Source organism: Dendropsophus ebraccatus, chromosome 14 (assembly GCF_027789765.1).
Source record: "Dendropsophus ebraccatus isolate aDenEbr1 chromosome 14, aDenEbr1.pat, whole genome shotgun sequence".
Classification (NCBI taxonomy): Eukaryota; Metazoa; Chordata; class Amphibia; order Anura; family Hylidae; genus Dendropsophus; species Dendropsophus ebraccatus.
This window is the reverse complement of record NC_091467.1, coordinates 3982546-4003861: the sequence shown is the minus strand read 5'-3', so window position 1 is coordinate 4003861 and position 21316 is coordinate 3982546. Positions and strand designations below refer to the sequence as shown.

General features: G+C 48.2%; 1 protein-coding gene across 7 annotated transcripts in view; it reads right to left on the bottom strand.

Annotated features, from left to right (window-relative positions):
• Positions 1 to 21316, bottom strand: part of NFATC2 (nuclear factor of activated T cells 2) — a 109504-nt gene that overhangs the window by 16518 nt on the left and 71670 nt on the right. For all 7 annotated transcript variants that reach the window (XM_069953594.1, XM_069953595.1, XM_069953599.1 and 4 more), the window contains exons 7-9: positions 20908 to 20963; positions 17092 to 17218; positions 16138 to 16791 (exon numbers count right to left, since the gene is read on the bottom strand). In XM_069953594.1, coding sequence (XP_069809695.1) covers positions 16138 to 16791; positions 17092 to 17218; positions 20908 to 20963 — 837 coding nt within the window. The remainder of the gene's footprint in view (positions 1 to 16137; positions 16792 to 17091; positions 17219 to 20907; positions 20964 to 21316) is intronic.

The following is a 21316-nucleotide window of genomic DNA, read 5'->3' as shown; positions in this document are numbered from 1 at the left end:
CTTCAGCCTTTACACACAAACAGTGGGGTTTCACATATATCATTCACACTAGTTTCCAGACCTGGCATGACCTCCATATACCCTGGTAGTTTATACACAGAAGGGTTATAGATACCATTGGTTAGTGGTCACCAATCTGTGGCACTCAATTCCCATCATGTCCGGACAGCCATCTGCAACAGCTGGAAAGCCACAGGTTGGGGAATACGCCATAGGGGACCTATAAGCTGGAAAGGGTGTCTGATGATGATAAATATATAAAACACTGAAATGTGAAAATGTCTGCAAAGTTACTCATTCATGTGACATGTTAGGAAATGTTGAGGAATCTTTACTTACATTGGACCCCCCCAAACTTTAAGGCTGAAAGCATAAGCAGAGGTCCGGCACTGATGGAGGTGAGAGCCCGGCTCTATCCTATCTATACTGAGCAGTGGTATAAGGCCCAGACCTCCATGGTGCTATCACACAGTAATGGCACTGACACACTGCAACAAATCATTGGATATTGTGAAGTAATAATGTGCCACAATAGGCAGAAACCAGCCATGTGATAAGAAGTGTGGACTGTGCCCTCTGTCCCCTGGTATCACAGGTGGCTGGGGGGATAGGACTCCACACACAGAGGGGCTGGGGGGATAGGACTCCACACACAGAGGGGCTGGGGGGATAGGACTCCACACACAGAGGGGCTGGGGGGATAGGACTCCACACACAGAGGGGCTGGGGGGATAGGACTCCACACACAGAGGGGCTGGGGGGATAGGACTCCACACACAGAGGGACTGGGGGGATAGGACTCCACACACAGAGGGGCTGGGGGGATAGGACTCCACACACAGAGGGGCTGGGGGGATAGGACTCCACACACAGAGGGACTGGGGGGATAGGGCTCCACACACAGAGGGACTGGGGGGATAGGACTCCACACACAGAGGGGCTGGGGGGAGAGGACTCCACACACAGAGGGGCTGGGGGGATAGGACTCCACACACAGAGGGGCTGGGGGGATAGGACTCCACACACAGAGGGGCTGGGGGGATAGGACTCCACACACAGAGGGACTGGGGGGATAGGGCTCCACACACAGAGGGACTGGGGGGATAGGACTCCACACACAGAGGGGCTGGGGGGAGAGGACTCCACACACAGAGGGACTGGGGGGATAGGACTCCACACACAGAGGGACTGGGGGGGGGATAGGACTCCACACACAGAGGGGCTGGGGGGATAGGACTCCACACACAGAGGGGCTGGGGGGAGAGGACTCCACATACAGAGGGGCTGGGGGGAGAGGACTCCACATACAGAGGGGCTGGGGGGAGAGGACTCCACATACAGAGGGGCTGGGGGGAGAGGACTCCACATACAGAGGGGCTGGGGGGAGAGGACTCCACATACAGAGGGGCTGGGGGGAGAGGACTCCACACACAGAGGGGCTAGGGGGATAGGACTCCACACACAGAGGGGCTGGGGGGATAGGACTCCACATACAGAGGGGCTGGGGGGATAGGACTCCACACACAGAGGGGCTGGGGGATAGGACTCCACACACAGAGGGGTTGGGGGGATAGGACTCCACACACAGAGGGGCTGGGGGGATAGGACTCCACACACAGAGGGGCTGGGGGGATAGGACTCCACACACAGAGGGGCTGGGGGGATAGGACTCCACATACAGAGGGGCTGGGGGGAGAGGACTCCACATACAGAGGGGCTGGGGGGAGAGGACTCCACACACAGAGGGGCTGGGGGGATAGGACTCCACACACAGAGGGGCTGGGGGGATAGGACTCCACATACAGAGGGGCTGGGGGGAGAGGACTCCACACACAGAGGGGCTGGGGGGATAGGACTCCACACACAGAGGGGCTGGGGGGATAGGACTCCACATACAGAGGGGTGGGGGGATAGGACTCCACACACAGAGGGGCTGGGGGGATAGGACTCCACATACAGAGGGGCTGGGGGGATAGGACTCCACACACAGAGGGGCTGGGGGGATAGGACTCCACATACAGAGGGGCTGGGGGGATAGGACTCCACATACAGAGGGGTGGGGGGATAGGACTCCACACACAGAGGGGCTGGGGGGATAGGACTCCACACACAGAGGGGCTGGGGGGATAGGACTCCACACACAGAGGGGCTGGGGGGATAGGACTCCACATACAGAGGGGCTGGGGGGATAGGACTCCACACACAGAGGGGCTGGGGGGATAGGACTCCACATACAGAGGGGCAGGAGGCATCCACACTTTGTGGTTGGTGTTCTTGTCAGCCACTGAAGCCTGAGGCTATGTACTATTACATCTGTATCATAGCAATACGTCTTGTCCTCACTGCGGGTCTCTCCTTTAGGTTGTTGGACCCACGGTCAGGCCTGAACTTGTGGCTGTAACACAGACTTAAAAATACATCCAGGTTAGGCTGGTATGAACCTGATCTGGAAGTGATAAAACTCCAAATCCATAGAAGATCCTCTCCTCAGGCTTCTCTGTGTGTCCAGTTATAGAATAAATATTATAATATATATATATATATATATATATATATATATATATATATATATATATATATATATATATATACACATACATACATACATACATACAATCTCACACACAGCACGTTACAGCTGCCAGGCCACAATTCTGCGACTATACAGACTGAGTAGATATAGGAGATTCACTAAAGGACGATACCTGCTGCTATCACCCCCTATATGTAGGGACCCTCTGTGCACCCCAGCTGACACCTCTCCCCTTATAGCTGATATTAATTAGGGCTGTGGAGTCAGTAAGCCGCAGCTCCAACTCCAACTCCTGAATTTTATCAGGACCGACTCTGACTCCTGCTCCTTCATAAATGTCCGGTCATATACCAGGGAAGTTATCTATAACACCGGCTCAGCAGCTTCTCCCTAATGTCCTACATGATCCTGGGGCGACTTCTGAGGGAATATATACTGTATATACAGCAGCTTCTCCTGTGTGTGCAGCGGATGCAGCCAGTCTCCAGCCTCCATGTCCTGAACTACTCACAACTAGACTAGATGGAGCAGGTGGTCTTTTCCTGCTGACATCTTCTATGTTTCTAACTAAATATTCACCATACAAGAAACACTGCCAGAGACCTGTAATATAGAGGTCAGACATAGTGATATAGAGAGGGGTCAGACATAGTGATATAGAGAGGGGTCACACATAGTGATATAGAGGGCTCACACATAGTGATATAGAGGGGTCACACATAGTGATATAGAGAGGGGTCACACATAGTGATATAGAGAGGGGTCACACATAGTGATATACAGGGGGTCACACATAGTGATATACAGAGGGGTCACACATAGTGATATACAGGGGTCACTGTGGGGGTGGGGGCACGCCATAGTACACACACAGCCTGCTGCAGCCATAGCACACACACAGCCTACTGCAGCCATAGCGCACACACACAGCCTGCTGCAGCCATAGCGCACACACACAGCCTGCTGCAGCCATAGCATACACACAGCCTGCTGCAGCCATAGCGCACACACAGCCTGCTGCAGCCATAGCATACACACACAACCTGCTGCAGCCATAGCGCGCACACACAGCCTGCCGCAGCCATAGCACGCACACACAGCCTGCTGCAGCCATAGCACGCACACACACACACACACAGCCTGCTGCAGCCATAGCATACACACACAGCCTGCTGCAGCCATAGCACGCACACACACAGCCTGCTGCAGCCATAGCATACGCACAGCCTGCTGCAGCCATAGCACACACACAGCCTGCTGCAGCCATAGCACACACACACAGCCTGCTGCAGCCATAGCGCGCACACACACACACAGCCTGCTGCAGCCATAGCACACACACACAGCCTGCTGCAGCCATAGCACACACACACAGCCTGCTGCAGCCATAGCATACACACACAGCCTGCTGCAGCCATAGCACACACACACACACACACACACAGCCTGCTGCAGCCATAGCACACACACACACACACAGCCTGCTGCAGCCATAGCACACACACAGCCTGCTGCAGCCATAGCATACACACACACACACAACCTGCTGCAGCCATAGCACACACACAGCCTGCTGCAGCCATAGTACATATATATATATATATATATATATATATATATATATATATACACACACACACACACACACACACACAGCTGCAGCCATAGAACACTGAAGAAAAACACCACACTGAGGACAGAGGTTACTGCTATACTACTAATGGAGATATCCTGTGTAATATAGAGGAGGAGAAGACATATTACCATATTATCCAGCATCCAGGAAGAGACCAGCACAGATCTCCCCCCACACAATGGACTCTTCCAGCTCAGAAGCAAACTGCCGAATAGTGACCGACAACTAGAGATGAGCGAACCTGGAGCAGCTCGAGTCGATCCGAACCCGAACTTTCGGCATTTGATTAGCGGTGGCTGCTGAACTTGGATAAAGCCCTAAGACTATGTGGAAAACATGGATATAGTCATTGGGTGTATCCATGTTTTCCAGACAACCTTAGAGCTTTATCCAAGTTCAGCAGCCGCCGCTAATCAAATACCGAACGTTCGAGTTCGGATCGACTCAAACCCGAACACGGTTCACTCATCTCTACTGACAACCTCTCCCCGACCACCCTTATCTAATAGGGCCGGTGTCCTATTACTGATATATTCCCCGACCACCCTTATCTAATAGGGCCAGTGCTTTATTACTGATATATTCCCCGACCACCCTTATCTAATAGGGCCAGTGTCCTATTACTGATATATTCCCCGACCACCCTTATCTAATAGGGCCAGTGTCCTATTACTGATATATTCCCCGACCACCCTTATCTAATAAGGCCAGTGTCTTATTACTGATATATTCCCTGACCACCCTATCTAATAAGGCCAGTGTCCTATTACTGATATATTCCCCGTCCACCCTTATCTAATAGGGCCAGTGTCCTATTACTGATATATTCCCCGACCACCCTTATCTAATAGGGCCAGTGTCCTATTAGAATGTTGATCATAATACTCCAGCTCCAGCAAAAACTAGTTCCGACTCTGACTCCACAGCCCTGATAAACAGAGAAAGTCTTTACTTATAGCCTGGGAAATCTAGTGAACAGAGCAGAACCCAGCCACCATCCCCGGCCAGTCGTAGCCATCCTGACCACATGATCTGACTTCAGCATTGGATCACACTACGTCTCGGGGCTTTGAGCTGGTTTTCACTTGTTCACATGATGCAATATCTATGTGCTGGAAGCGTCTCTATTTCATAGGGTTTACTCAGTAAATAAATAAAAGCCATGTTGCTATCTAAGAGAATCCAAGTAATCTTACACTTCAATGCCTGAACCGCTGCGACACGCGCCAACCGAGCTCTGCTGTGCCACAAATAAAGCCGTGTGAGTGCAGGGAGGAGGCTTTCTCCTGTTTTATACACTTACCATACTAGCAGCATCTTACAGTCTGCTAACGGCTTCAGTCTTGTTAACATGGGCTACCACCATCCCGTTCTGAGCATTGTATAGACCTCCAAATGGGCATTGTATCTGCCCATTTTTTCTTGTTTCTTGTATAGACCTCCAGTCCTTTGTGTACAGAATATAGCGGGATGTAGAATTGCAGACATGTCACTATAGAGGAAAGACGCCGTCCTGATGAAACATTATTCCTGTAGCTTTCTATAGTAAGGATGATCTGCACCACAGAACGGAGAGCCCACCACCGACAATGAGGGAACAAGCAGCCGCCTCTCAGGCCTACCCTGCTACTGATATATGTATACGCCATGTACCGATAATAAAAAAGTGACAACCTCTTCACTGAGCAGCGGGCATCCATTTCTGATGGAACGCCACAACTATGGATCACCAAGGCCTGACATCCCAGTAGTCTCTAACCAGTGACTGCAGGCATGCTTGGACAGCCTGTACACTCCTATCCTTGCTGGTTGGAGGACACAGGGATAGAAATGTACAGGCTCTCCAAGAATGGGAGTTGTAGTTCTGCAACAGCTGGGAGGCCACAGCTTGGACACATACAGTAATTCTGTGCTGTTCCCGGGTGGCTGGGGACAGAGCTCCTGCCGGTGACTGACGGCTTCTGCTCTGGCACTGTTCCCATCATGCTACAGTCCTGTATAGGACAGATCACAGCATACTGCCATCATGTGGAGCGTGTGCAGCTGGCTCTCCCATTATACATGGAAGTCTCTTCATCATATAGACATGGTGTATACATTGCTTTACGCACCAGTGTTAATGTGTCTGGAATGGAAGGAAACCCCAGCGAGACTGACAGAGGGCGCAGCTCTTCCTCCGGTGGCACAGGCCCTTCCCCATGGTTGAATTGCACCCAGTAACCACTAAATTGAGAATTTCATAGTAGACATTTTTCTTAACCTTACTTAGCTTAACACTTCTGATGCCAGAGGCAGGCCACGCCAAGCCAAACACTGCAGGCCCTGCTACTATGGAAAGGACATTACTAGTGTTTACCACTTACATATATTGTAGAAGTATATAAGGCGGGGGAGCGTGACTTGTTATCTATACGCACAGCACACTGTCATATAAACCACAAGCTGAGTCTATTACAAAGAGAGAGGTGTGAAAAAAGTTAAGGGCGTCAACCTGAAGAGCTGCTGTATTGTTACTGAGCTCCTGGAGAGGATGCTGGGGGTTGTTATATCATCTGGGTACAACACTGCCTCACCTCATCACACACACAAAACGACAGATGTGAACACGTGGCATGGAAGGCTCAGGGTCTCAGGGGTCATTCACACGTCAGTGCACAGCCCTCAGGACTCCTGGCATCATTATTCAAAAACTGTTTAAATATTTGTGCTACTGTACTGACAGGAAGTGCACGGTCCGTAGAGTGCCCCTCCGTGTGAACGGCCTTGTACTGTGGAATCAGTGATAATATGAATATGACATATGATAATATGACACAGTAGGAAGCGTCGCCCTTGTTGCTGGTGCACTCTGCCTTCCTACCATAGCTGTCAGCACTGCCAGACACATCTAGTAATTATATCATAAAACATTTCCAACAAAGGAACGCTGTCCTAATACCATGTACTGGAGAGTGTCGTAATGTCACGGCTGATGGAAGACACCAAACAAGCTGAACCGGGAGAGGAAATCACTGCAACTCTAATATACCAACCCCACACTATTCTAATCCCACACTGTGCCAACATACCAACCCCACACTGTCCCAACATACCAACCCCACACTGTGCCAATATACCAGCCCCATCCTATACCAACCCCACACTGTGCCAATATACCAGCCCCATCCTATACCAACCCCACACTGTGCCAATATACCAACCCCACACTGTGCCAATATACCAACCCCACACTGTGCCAATACACCAGCCCCATCCTATACCAACCCCACACTGTGCCAATATACCAACCCCACACTGTGCCAATATACCAACCCCATCCTATACCAACCCCACACTGTGCCAACATACCAACCCCACACTGTGCCAATATACCAACCCCACACTGTACCAATATACCAGCCCCATCCTATACCAACCCCACACTGTGCCAATACACCAACCCCACACTGTGCCAATACACCAACCTCACACTGTGCCAATACACCAACCTCACACTGTGCCAATACACCAACCCCACACTATTCTAATCCCACACTGTGCCAACATACCAACCCCACACTGTCCCAATATACCAACCCCACACTGTGCCAATATACCAGCCCCATCCTATACCAACCCCACACTGTGCCAATATACCAACCCCACACTGTGCCAATATACCAACCTCACACTGTGCCAATACACCAACCTCACACTGTGCCAATACACCAACCTCACACTGTGCCAATACACCAACCTCACACTGTGCCAATACACCAACCTCACACTGTGCCAATATACCAACCCCACACTATTCTAATCCCACACTGTGCCAACATACCAACCCCACACTGTGCCAATATACCAACCCCACACTGTCCCAATATACCAACCCCACACTGTGCCAATATACCAGCCCCATCCTATACCAACCCCACACTGTGCCAATATACCAACCCCACTGTGCCAATATACCAACCTCACACTGTGCCAATATACCAACCCCACACTATGCCAATATACCAGCCCCATCCTATACCAACCCCACACTGTGCCAATATACCAACCCCACACTGTGCCAATATACCAACCTCACACTGTGCCAATATACCAACCTCACACTGTGCCAATACACCAACCTCACACTGTGCCAATACACCAACCTCACACTGTGCCAATACACCAACCCCACACTGTGCCAATACACCAACCTCACACTGTGCCAATACACCAACCTCACACTGTGCCAATACACCAACCTCACACTGTGCCAATACACCAACCTCACACTGTGCCAATACACCAACCTCACACTGTGCCAATACACCAACCCCACACTGTGCCAATATACCAACCCCACACTGTGCCACTACACCAACCTCACACTGTGCCAATATACCAACCCCACACTGTGCCAATATACCAGCCCCATCCTATACCAACCCCACACTGTGCCAATATACCAACCCCACACTGTGCCAATATACCAACCCCACACTGTGCCAATACACCAGCCCCATCCTATACCAACCCCACACTGTGCCAATATACCAACCCCACACTGTGCCAATATACCAACCTCATCCTATACCAACCCCACACTGTGCCAACATACCAACCCCACACTGTACCAATATACCAGCCCCATCCTATACCAACCCCACACTGTGCCAATACACCAACCCCACACTGTGCCAATACACCAACCCCACACTGTGCCAATACACCAACCCCACACTGTGCCAATACACCAACCCCACACTGTGCCAATATACCAACCCCACACTATTCTAATCCCACACTGTGCCAACATACCAACCCCACACTGTCCCAATATACCAACCCCACACTGTGCCAATATACCAACCTCACACTGTGCCAATACACCAACCCCACACTGTGCCAATAAACCAACCTCACACTGTGCCAATACACCAACCTCACACTGTGCCAATATACCAACCCCACACTATTCTAATCCCACACTGTGCCAACATACCAACCCCACACTGTGCCAATATACCAGCCCCATCCTATACCAACCCCACACTGTGCCAATATACCAACCCCACACTGTGCCAATACACCAACCTCACACTGTGCCAATACACCAACCTCACACTGTGCCAATACACCAACCTCACACTGTGCCAATACGCCAACCCCACACTGTGCCAATACGCCAACCTCACACTGTGCCAATACGCCAACCTCACACTGTGCCAATACGCCAACCTCACACTGTGCCAATACGCCAACCTCACACTGTGCCAATACGCCAACCTCACACTGTGCCAATACGCCAACCTCACACTGTGCCAATACGCCAACCTCACACTGTGCCAATACGCCAACCTCACACTGTGCCAATACGCCAACCTCACACTGTGCCAATACGCCAACCTCACACTGTGCCAATACGCCAACCTCACACTGTGCCAATACGCCAACCTCACACTGTGCCAATACGCCAACCCCACACTGTGCCAATATACCAACCTCACACTGTGCCAATACACCAACCTCACACTGTGCCAACACACCAACCTCACACTGTGCCAACATACCAACCCCACACTGTGTCAACATACACCGCCAATACACCAACCCTACCCTGTGCCAATATACCAGCCCCATCCTATACCAACCCCACATTGTGCCAATATACCAACCCCACACTGTGTCAACATACACCGCCAATACACCAACCCTACCCTGTGCCAATATACCAGCCCCATCCTATACCAACCCCACACTGTGCCAACATACCAACCCCACACTCTGCCAACATACCAACCCCACACTCTGCCAATATACCAACCCCACACTCTGCCAATATACCAACCCCACACTCTGCCAATATACCAACCCCACACTCTGCCAATATACCAACCCCACACTCTGCCAATATACCAACCCCACACTCTGCCAATATACCAACCCCACACTGTGCCAACATACCAACCCCACACTGTGCCAACATACCAACCCCACACTCTGCCAACATACCAACCCCACACTGTGCCAACATACCAGCCCCACACTGTGCCAATATACCAACCCCACACTGTGCCAATATACCAACCTCACACTGTGCCAATACGCCAACCCCACACTGTGCCAATACGCCAACCCCACACTGTGCCAATACGCCAACCCCACTGTGCCAACATACCAACCCCACACTGTGCCAACATACCAACCCCACACTGTGCCAACATACCAACCCCACACTGTGCCAACATACCAACCCCACACTGTGCCAACATACCAACCCCACACTGTGCCAACATACCAACCCCACACTGTGTCAACATACAAGCCCCATCCTATACCAACCCCACATTGTGCCAATATACCAACCCCACACTGTGCCAATACACTGCCAATACACCAACCCTACCCTGTGCCAATATACCAGCCCCATCCTATACCAACCCCACACTCTGCCAACATACCAACCCCACACTCTGCCAACATACCAACCCCACACTCTGCCAACATACCAACCCCACACTCTGCCAACATACCAACCCCACACTCTGCCAACATACCAACCCCACACTCTGCCAATATACCAACCCCACACTGTGCCATTATGCCAACCCCACACTGTGCCATTATGCCAACCCCACACTGTGCCAATATGCCAACCCCACACTGTGCCAATATACCAACCCCACACTGTGCCAATATACCAACCTCACACTGTGCCAATACACCAACCTCACACTGTGCCAATACGCCAACCCCACACTGTGCCAATACGCCAACCCCACACTGTGCCAACATACCAACCCCACACTGTGCCAACATACCAACCCCACACTGTGCCAACATACCAACCCCACACTGTGTCAACATACAAGCCCCATCCTATACCAACCCCACACTGTGCCAACATACCAACCCCACACTCTACCAATATACCAACCCCACACTCTACCAATATACCAACCCCACACTCTACCAATATACCAACCCCACACTCTGCCAATATACCAACCCCACACTGTGCCAAAATACCAACCCCACACTGTGCCAATATACCAGCCCCATCCTATACCAACCCCACACTGTGCCAATATGCCAACCCCACACTGTGCCAATATACCATCCCCATGCTGTGCCAATATACCAACCCCACACTGTGCCAATATGCCAACCCCACACTGTGACAATATACCATCCCCACACTGTGACAATATACCATCCCCACACTGTGACAATATACCATCCCCACACTGTAACAATATACCAACACCACACTGTGCCCATACACCAACCCTACACTGTGCCAACCCCACCCTATACCAACCCCACATTCTGCCACTATACCAATCCCACCCTATACCATCCCCACACTGTGCCAATATACCATCCCCACACTGTGCCAATATACCAACCCCACACTGTGCCAATATACCATCCCCACACTGTGCCAATATACCAACCCCACACTGTGCCAATATACCATCCCCATGCTGTAACAATATACCAACCCCACCCTATACCAACATACCAACCCCACACTGACAATATACCAGCCCCACACAACTTCTAACGTACACAGTGACCTCACCAGCAGAATAGTGAGTGCAGAGTATAATACAGGATGGAACTCAGGATTAGTAGCCTATATGTGCATTGCATTGTCTAGTCACTGGGTATAACAATCGCTCATACACACAAGGAATTATTTACTTAGATCTAAATCTAAAACTGTTTGCACCATAAAATTCCATGACATTTCTCCTCACTCTCATACAGAGAAAGCAGAATGATGAAAGCATTGCCGGCAGCTCAGACAATACGGCCCACGACAACGGGTGATGTGGTAGCTTGAGCCCATTACTCCCAGCAGCTTGGTGGGTTGTCTACACAGAAAAAGGCAGAATCTGAAGCCAACCCTAAGGCCCTGCACACAAACCAAAACCAGCTAAAGATACTGGAATGGAGCGTGCCACCCATACCAGGCCAGCAGTGCTTCTCATTTATTGTACGTTTAAAGCTCCTCCAAGACTGGGCGGATAAGACCTGACCTTTAGGAGCCACTAAAGGATCCTGAGGCGGTGAGCACGGCCGAGCGCTCCTGTGTTCTATGTGGGGAGACCAGGGTTGAGCTGCAGCCAGAGAGCATAAAAGGCCCTATTACACTAAGCTGTTATCGGCCAATACCGTCCGTCAATTGCTACGTATAATCAAAGACGGCGATCAGCCTACACAATGTCGGCTGATTGTTGTCTTTCAACAGGCTGGAATGCTTACGATGAGCCTGGCAATGATCTGCCGCCGTCTCTGTGTGTGATAGGAGCAGTGCCGCTGTCTCTTATGGGCTGCCCGGACGTTCTGATGATTGGCCGGGCAGCCCCCAGCAGCCTCTTCGCTCGCTGTCGGTGAGTGTAATAGTGGCAGCAGCGGGCAGGGGAACCAGGAGTAAGCGAGTGCTGACCTGACAGGTTGGCGCTCGCTTGCTCTCCACATCGCCCTGTGTAATAGGGGCTTTTACACGTGGCGCTGTTGGTGCTCGTTTGCTCTTCCTTTCCAGCTCGCTGCCGCCACTATTACACACATCAGCAGCAAGCGGGTGATCGCTGATCGTCCAGGCAGCCCATAGCAGATAGTAGCGGTCTGCAGCCGCAGCTCCTATTCCAGAGTGATCATTCCAGATCATTGTTATATTAGCCATTTGTCTTTCAACATGCTGAAGGACAAACAACATTCATTCATGTCGGCTGATTGTTGGCTTCTATTAAACAGGACGATTATCGGCTGTAGGGGGCAATGTATCAGTGGAGACTCTTTAGTGAGTACTCCATTTGATTTTTGTCACTGGTCTCCCTGAGCTCAGCGATTGCTGTGTTTTATTACACAGGACGATTATAGGCTGTAGCGGTCGATAATTATTTCGTGTAATACGGCCTTTAGCTGCTGCCCATCACTCCCAAAACAAAGGGAATTACCGGCCCGCCCCTATCCGTGTCCGAGGACGGTCGGGAGCCCCATACACCTAAAGGACCTTTAACACACGGCCAATTATCGACCAGCAGTGTTGCTAGAAACGTTCCTGCAGCCGATAATGGACCGATGTAACAGTGACAACGATCAGCTATGAAGTGGGAAAATGCCTGATCCTTGGCTGATCGGGTCTTCTGAGCCTGATCAAAACGTATTGTTATTGGTCGCACATCTTCCTGTGTCAACAGGGTTATGTGTGACCGATAGGAAAGGGAAACTGACAGCACAGATATGTACATATATATTGGGGTCTGGGATATGCATACATCTGTGCTGTCAGTTTGCATCACAAGCAACAGTGTATACTCACCATCCGTGCTGCTTGTGATCCGCCATCTGGCTCTCCAGCTGAGGCTGTAACTTCTGGCCAACCTCCTCCAGAATGATTGACAGCCGGAGGGGGAGGCCTGAAGATACAGAGAGTGACCAGAGGACTGGAGAGATGGATGCTGGGTCACATGCAGTGTGGCTGGACCGGTTAGTGGTCGCTCTGCCTGTCCCCTTGCTGTACACTGACAGGCAGAGAGGCGTGACTAGTCACAGGCAGCTCTCCGCCCAGATGACTAGTTGCCGCCCCTCTCCCGTCGTCCTCACGCTACTGCTGCAAATGCGTCTGGTAGCTGCACAGCAGAGCTATACTATACAGCTGGGAACCATATTAGAACAATCGTGATAATTGTTCCCCTTTAAAGCTTTGGCGGTCCAGGCATGATGGGAATTGTAATTTTTTGGCAATAATCCTGTAACTCCGAGCCCCTTAGTGGGTGGGATGAGTGAACAAGCTTGTGACATGACCACATATCAGGGTTACCTCCCTTATACACAATGTGAACATTAAATAAGTGAGAAAAGAACATTATAGTGCAGTACATAGTCTGGCACTACAGTCACCTTCGCAGGTCACAGACTCTATAACAACTTAATACCAAAGAAACCTTCACAGCACATAAGAGAGCCGAGCCCAGAGCCGCGATCAGAGAGTCAACACTCGCTGTTCCAGAAAGCTGCTGTGCACAGCGGATGGGCGGCCAAATGACTGCGGGCCACAGAACACAAATCCAGTCATTCTACTACACCCAGCTCTGTGTTATTTTTAATCCTCAGAAGAAAAGGACGCTTATAATGGTGAGGTATGTAACCGAGCAGACAGGACTCGGGGCCATCATCTATCTTCACTGCCATCATGGATTTTAATGTGCTTAACTGACTCCATATTGGCAGGCCGAACCTTGGCCAGCGTCAGGGACACTCAAGAGACAGTAAGGCAGTGGAAAATACATATCTGGATTTTTACTAAATTTCACCAGACCTATTTAAAATGTTACGACAAACAATAAAATCGCATAAACCGAGGGATGATGTCAGCGCAGACAGCGGCATTATTCAGGTACAGGAAGGCTGTGCAGAAAGTGAACGTACAGAGATTGAGCGCAGACAAATGTCCTCATCATTTTCCTACCTCCCGGGGAGAGAGATTCCCCTATTCCTCCCATAGGACATGTCTGTGATATTACAGCATCTGCAGAAGGAAAGTCAGGTCCTGGCAGGAGCGGCTGCTGATGGGATTATACACCACGGACAGGGGGAGGTCTACGGATGAAGCTCACATTGTACTCAGAAACAATGGTCAGCCCGTGCTGTACTGGTAATACCCCAGCCGCACTCCACACTGCCTTACCTAATGGAACAATTGTCCATTGTAGAAATAATTAGACTATATGTATGTGAAAAACAATATAAAAAGAAACTCCGACCCACGGAAAATGTGTCCCACTAATTATAAGAAGAGTTAAAGGGGAACTCTGAGCAGGTTAGACAACTCTACCCTGCTGATATGTCCCTACTCCACAGGAAACACAGAGAAGGAAGGGATGTGTCTTACCCTCCTCCTCGGTATTGTTCCGCTGCAGTTAGTAGTGTGGTCCATGGTCCGGTAAGATGGTTAGGGGCACTGGGGCACCCGTTAGGAGCACTGCCCACACCCTGGCCACCCCGCTCCATGTTTATAATTAAGGGGAGGGTGGTGCTCCTAATGGTCTTACCAGACCGTAGACCAAACTACTAACTGCACAGGAAAAGTGCCGAGGAGGAAGGTTAGAGACAAAGCTTCCTCCTCGGCGTCTCCTGTGCAATAGAGACCTATGAGCAGGTTAGATTCGTCTACTATGCGATAGAAAAAACAATACATATCAGCAATAAGTGCAAGAAATGAAGTAATAGGGAATTGTCCCATCACTTCTGCTGCATGGCCGCCTCTAATACCCTGTAGCTTTTTGTTAAATATAGAGTCTTTCTTCCCAGATATCCACTACCCAGTCATTGCAGGCTGTGACCACATACATGCAGTACAGCGCTACCATCTATGTGCTCTACTGGTTAAGGAGAAATCTTGACCGTTCTTCCATACTCACTTACATTATATGCTATTCTTTATGTAATAATACAGGGTGACGTCTTGTCAGCTCCAAGAGCTAAAGGGGACCTCTCTGTCCTTTACTTCCCAACATTGGCCCAAGGTTCTATCATTTTATATTCTTGAGTGGATGCTATACTGTCATCCAGGCGTAATACCAGGAATACCTGGAGAAGGCAGCACACCCAGTAAATGATGCATACATCAGCCATCTCTTATCCAGCTTGCTATTAGCCTGACATCTCAGTGGTTATTTTAGGAGGAAATATTACTATTCTGTTCATCACTAAACATGTGTCAAGTATCTGCTTTCACTTTCCTACCACAAATAATAAAAACCCTACGTTCAGAGTCGCGTTTGGCTTTAATATCTTTGCAGTGAGCCTCCTACGTGCTTCACAGTCATTCTGAAACATGTGTAACTTATTGGATGTGCCAATGTTACACCTCCTATATACTAACCCAGTGGTTAGAATGTAAAACACATCTAATATCACAGCTTGGAAAATTGCAAACTAAGCAGACAGTAATATAATTACAGAAAGTCTCGGTCCTTACCATCATCCAGATAGGCCTGGTCCAGGTTCTGCTCTTGCTTAACTGTGACTCCTGAAGGTAAGATCTCCTTCTGTTCTGCGGCAGGCGGACCATTCTTAGGAGACCGCTGGCTATTGGACTGCTGCTGGATTACAGTGGGATAGTTGGTGGGACTTATTCTTTGCGCCTGGGTTGGTCGTGTAAGACCGGGAGCGAAGTCGGAGCACATGATGTGCTGGAACTCTTGGTGGCTTCCACATCTCATCTGATGGTTGGTGGGAGAGAAGTGGATTACTGGAGATGGCTGAGGGTTTGCTGCAGACTGGACCGGAGAGCTAGTGTGGACGAGGACTGATCTATGAGGATCTGCAATTGGGATCTGAGGTGCCACCAGAGAAGGCTGGTGATAGCTTAGCTGACTGGGACTAAGGCTTTTGCTTCTTTGGTACATAGCTGCGGATGGGCTCTGCTGCGGATATCGGGAATCTGGGGATGGAAGGGCAGCTCGTGCTTGTTGACAGGAGACAAGGTTGGCCACTAGGCATGAGGGGGAATCGCTGCTCAGCGGATGCTGAGGGTAGAAGGATTGCGGTGCTGTCCCCAGCCCAGGATGTGCGCTGCTCCCAACTAGAGATGGATATTCACTTTCCAGAGGCTCGGTCTTAATGGACGGCACTAAATGGGCAAAATAGACATAATACTCAAATTAGTGTAAAAAACAAATCTACACTGTAATCCCAAGATAGCCATTATGTGCACGGACAAGCCACCATGTTAGTATCTTCTCTGTGTGCCACCTGCCTACATTATACACTGAAGCGGAATATGAATGTTATTACTCAAGCAACCCAGCTGAAATCAAAACTGGATTCACAATGAAGATTCAGCAAGAAAATCTTAAAGAAAACAAGGGAATCAAGACTACAAATATGAAATGTGATGTGAGAGGATATCTGTTGCTGGCCATGAACTTACCTGGCAGGTAGGTGAAGTGCTGGGCCTGGCTTTTTTTTCTTTTCCCATTAACAACATTGAAAAACACTTTGACCGGAGAGCTGATATGTCTAGTGCGATACTCCGGCACCTCCACAAACAGCATGTTCTACAACGGGAGAAAAAGGGAAAAAGCAACTAAACCTTATGTCCACCCAAAGAATATTAGAATTATCCAGCAACAAGATATTCCTTATTTTAGATAATAAACCTAAGTAACTCTACAAAAAAAAAAACATGTTTGGTTAAATTGCGTTCTACTACACAAGTGTCCTGTAGCGACCTATAGGGCTGCATGTGAACATAAACTTATGTGCAGTCTGATGTTCACACCACATCTGGAGTATGTGCAAGGAAAGCCGATGTAGCAATAGGCCCCATGTCCAGATGAAGACCAGAATACATTGGCTTTATAGAAAAACCCAGGAGTGAGGTCTGTGGGCCAGAGCAAAAAGTATACTGCTGTGTATATGTGTATGTGTGAGTATCTCTCTCAATGTGGCTAAAGAGTATTGCGTTCCGCTGTATGCCTATACAGAGGTATATGTTAAAGGTATACAATGTAGAATATTTATGTACACTTCTGATATATAAAAGAAATGCAATGTGATCATATATCCAAAAAGCAGTAGCAGCATCAAAAAAAAAAAAAAAAGTAGTAGTGACTGTGGCTTCCCTCATCTATCAACCCTCTCTATGTTTCTGTCACCTTTGACTTACTGCAATGTAAACATGGCCTATGCCTGCCGTCCCTGTACTATAATTATTATTTATTTATAAAGCGCCCTTAATTCCAGAGCGCTATACAATAGATAGGGGTAACAAGCAGGAACAATACAAGATCAGAACATAGACAAATGCTGATTGCGGGTCAGCTCACCTGCTAGATCCGCCCACGGTGCACGGCAAAGCCCGGAGCTAGGGCAGCATGTGCGAAGAGAAAAGTCCAGCACCAGTGTAGCGGATAAAAGCGTCCTTCTTTATTTAGTGCAAACTCCACATACAAGAAACAAACATGCGATTTGTTGACGCGTTTCGGCGTCTCTCACGCCTTGTTCACAACATAGTATACCGTATACTGTTTTCCCACAACCTTATATGGGCGGTATCAGACATCACATGACACTTAATTAAAAATCACGAACACATGATTTAAAAACAAACACAAGTGTTATACAGAGTACAAACCAAATGAATTGGGAAAGTGTATGTCAAAAACCATTCTTGGCCATACATTTATGACATAGACAGAAAAAAAAGCTCCTGTATACCATTCTCTACCAAAGGTTCACAAAGGTATTTTTCCTCCCCCTTTAAGACCTATAGTGGCCGGGATCGGTTCCATGGGGGAAAGATTGGGGGCCTGGGTGGATCATTTTCTCCAACCCCTAGTGGGTATAACTCCCTCCCACATCAGGGACACCAAACATGTTCTCAACATTGTAAACAATATGGGATGGAACAAGGATTGGAAATTGGGAACATTGGACGTTGTAGCACTGTATCCGTCAATCCCCAAGCAAATTGCCATCTCTTCATTAGAATATTATCTGACCAAATTCAGCTTGTATTCGGCTGCAGAGATTGAATTTCTAATCATGGCCACGGATTTTTTGCTAAATCATAATTATTTTGTTTTCAATGATGAGTTTTTTTTACAAATACAGGGAGTAAGTATGGGAGCTAAATTCTCACCATCTCTCGCTAATATTGTCATGTCAGTTTTGGAACTTAAATACATATTCTCGGAGGATAACCCCTTCTTTGGATCTATACAATGGATAGGAAGGTATATAGATGATTTGGTTATCATATGGAGAGATGGTGAGAATTGCTTCCATAACTTTGTGGATTACCTTAACGGCAATGAATTTGGGCTCAAGTTCACTGCACACTTTGGTAACAATGAAATTACCTTTTTGGATGTAAAATTTGTGGCCAATGTCAACCAAGGATGCATAGAGGTGTTGCCATATAGGAAGGAGTGTGCTGGGAATAGCATCCTCATGGCCACATCTTGTCATCCACCGCATGTGGTCAACAATATACCCTATGGTGAATGTCTTAGATTAAAACGTAATTGTAGCAGAGAGGATGTTTATAGTGAAGAAATGGACAAATTACAACTAAGGTTCAGAGAGAGAGAGGATTTAGACAGGAGTTTTGGATCAGGCAGCACATAGAATCTCTAGGGTAAATAGAGAAGAACTATTGGCCGAACATACTCACACTAGGAGACAGTATAAAAAACGCAATAAACATGGCACTAATGACATAGTATTTGTCACATCATACAGCAAACAATTTTCACAGATTAGAAACATCATTAAAAAACATCTGCCACTATTGTGGCAAGATGAGGTGCTACACAGTATGACCAAAGATGGAGTTAGGGTCGTATCCAGAAGAGCCCCTACTCTTGGATCGATACTATCTCCATCTTTGCACACAGGGGGTAAAAATCAAGAAAAAACATGGCTTGATACAAAGGGATCCTACAGGTGTGGACACCAAAGATGTGTGACTTGTTCACATGTTGCGGTGTCCAAGGAGATTAAGTCCTGTACAAATGGGAATGTGTTTAAGATACACAGCTACATTAACTGCAACACTACATATGTGGTATATGTGGCTATGTGCACACAGTGCAACCTGCAGTACGTGGGATGCACATCTACCAGCCTCAAGGCTAGAATACGCAATTCTGCATTTCTGATTGCAGAAATGAGGTGGTAAATGTGTCATCTCTAACTAAACACTTTAGAGAGGTGCACGGGGGCAATGTGCAATATCTCAAGGTTATGGGCATCGAAAAAATGTATCCATCTAAAAGAGGGGGTTCCCTAAGAAGAAAATTATTTAATAGAGAGTCATTTTGGATTTTTAGGTTAGGGAGCAGATTTCCTGGTGGCCTTAACTCCAGACATGATCTTATTATGACTTACTAAAAACCTTATGTTGTTTATGCTTTATTTTCTGTCTATGTCATAAATGTATGGCCAAGAATGGTTTTTGACATACACTTTCCCAATTCATTTGGTTTGTACTCTGTATAACACTTGTGTTTGTTTTTAAATCATGTGTTCGTGATTTTTAATTAAGTGTCATGTGATGTCTGATACCGCCCATATAAGGTTGTGGGAAAACAGTATACGGTATACTATGTTGTGAACAAGGCGTGAGAGACGCCGAAACGCGTCAACAAATCGCATGTTTGTTTCTTGTATGTGGAGTTTGCACTAAATAAAGAAGGACGCTTTTATCCGCTACACTGGTGCTGGACTTTTCTCTTCGCACAGATCAGAACATATTACATGAAGGCAAAAGACAGGCTGGTACATGGGGGAAGAGGACCCTGCCCGCGAGGGCTTACAATGACTCTGCTGTGTCATCTACAGTGTACAAGATGGAACAGATGGAGGAGAGGTATAATTTTACTACAATATAGGGTTAGTTTATATATGGATATTGACCAGTGCCTCTACTAGGCTCTTGCTGAAAACAGATGGGGAGCTGGAGCATACTAAATATTTCTAATAAGAATAATAATCTTCAAACAATGTTTTAAAGGGGTTGTTCAGCGCCTCTATCTGCAGATCAGGCATGGAGAGATGCAGCTGTACGCTGGGTGGAACACTTGCTTTGGTGACTGTGACCTGACGCGCGTTCCATCCCCCCCCCCCCCTTCCATCCCTCGAGCATGCAGCAGGGTCACTCCATCATGCCCTAAGTGCTGAACGGTAGGGGAAGGCTGAGCTCTCCTGAGCGGCTACCGCAGGGGCCACACATCCTACTTACAGGCTGACTTTTGTCTTTATCCACTGTGGCTTCTGTCTCCCAGATTTGCTGGCCATCTGAAAATACAGAAAAAGAAGCAATACATTGGATTTGTGACAGTAAATATAAAATGGATTCCCTTGTCTACAGCCTGCAGAATTCGGAGGTGTTAAAGGTTTTCCTTAATGTGTGATGGGTCATGGATCAGCTATTGGAGCAGGCAAACAAACGCATCATCTCACTAAATAATAACTTATGTCTGATAGAGATGCTGAAGACTAAGGCCACATTCACACGTAGTATATTTTCCTGTATGAAAATCTGGATTCTATTTTTTATCCGCAAAAAATCATTTGTTTTGCATCCGTATTGTGTTCCGTTTTTTATGGATCCGCAAAAAAAGGTGTAGTTAACAAAAAAGAGGGAATGG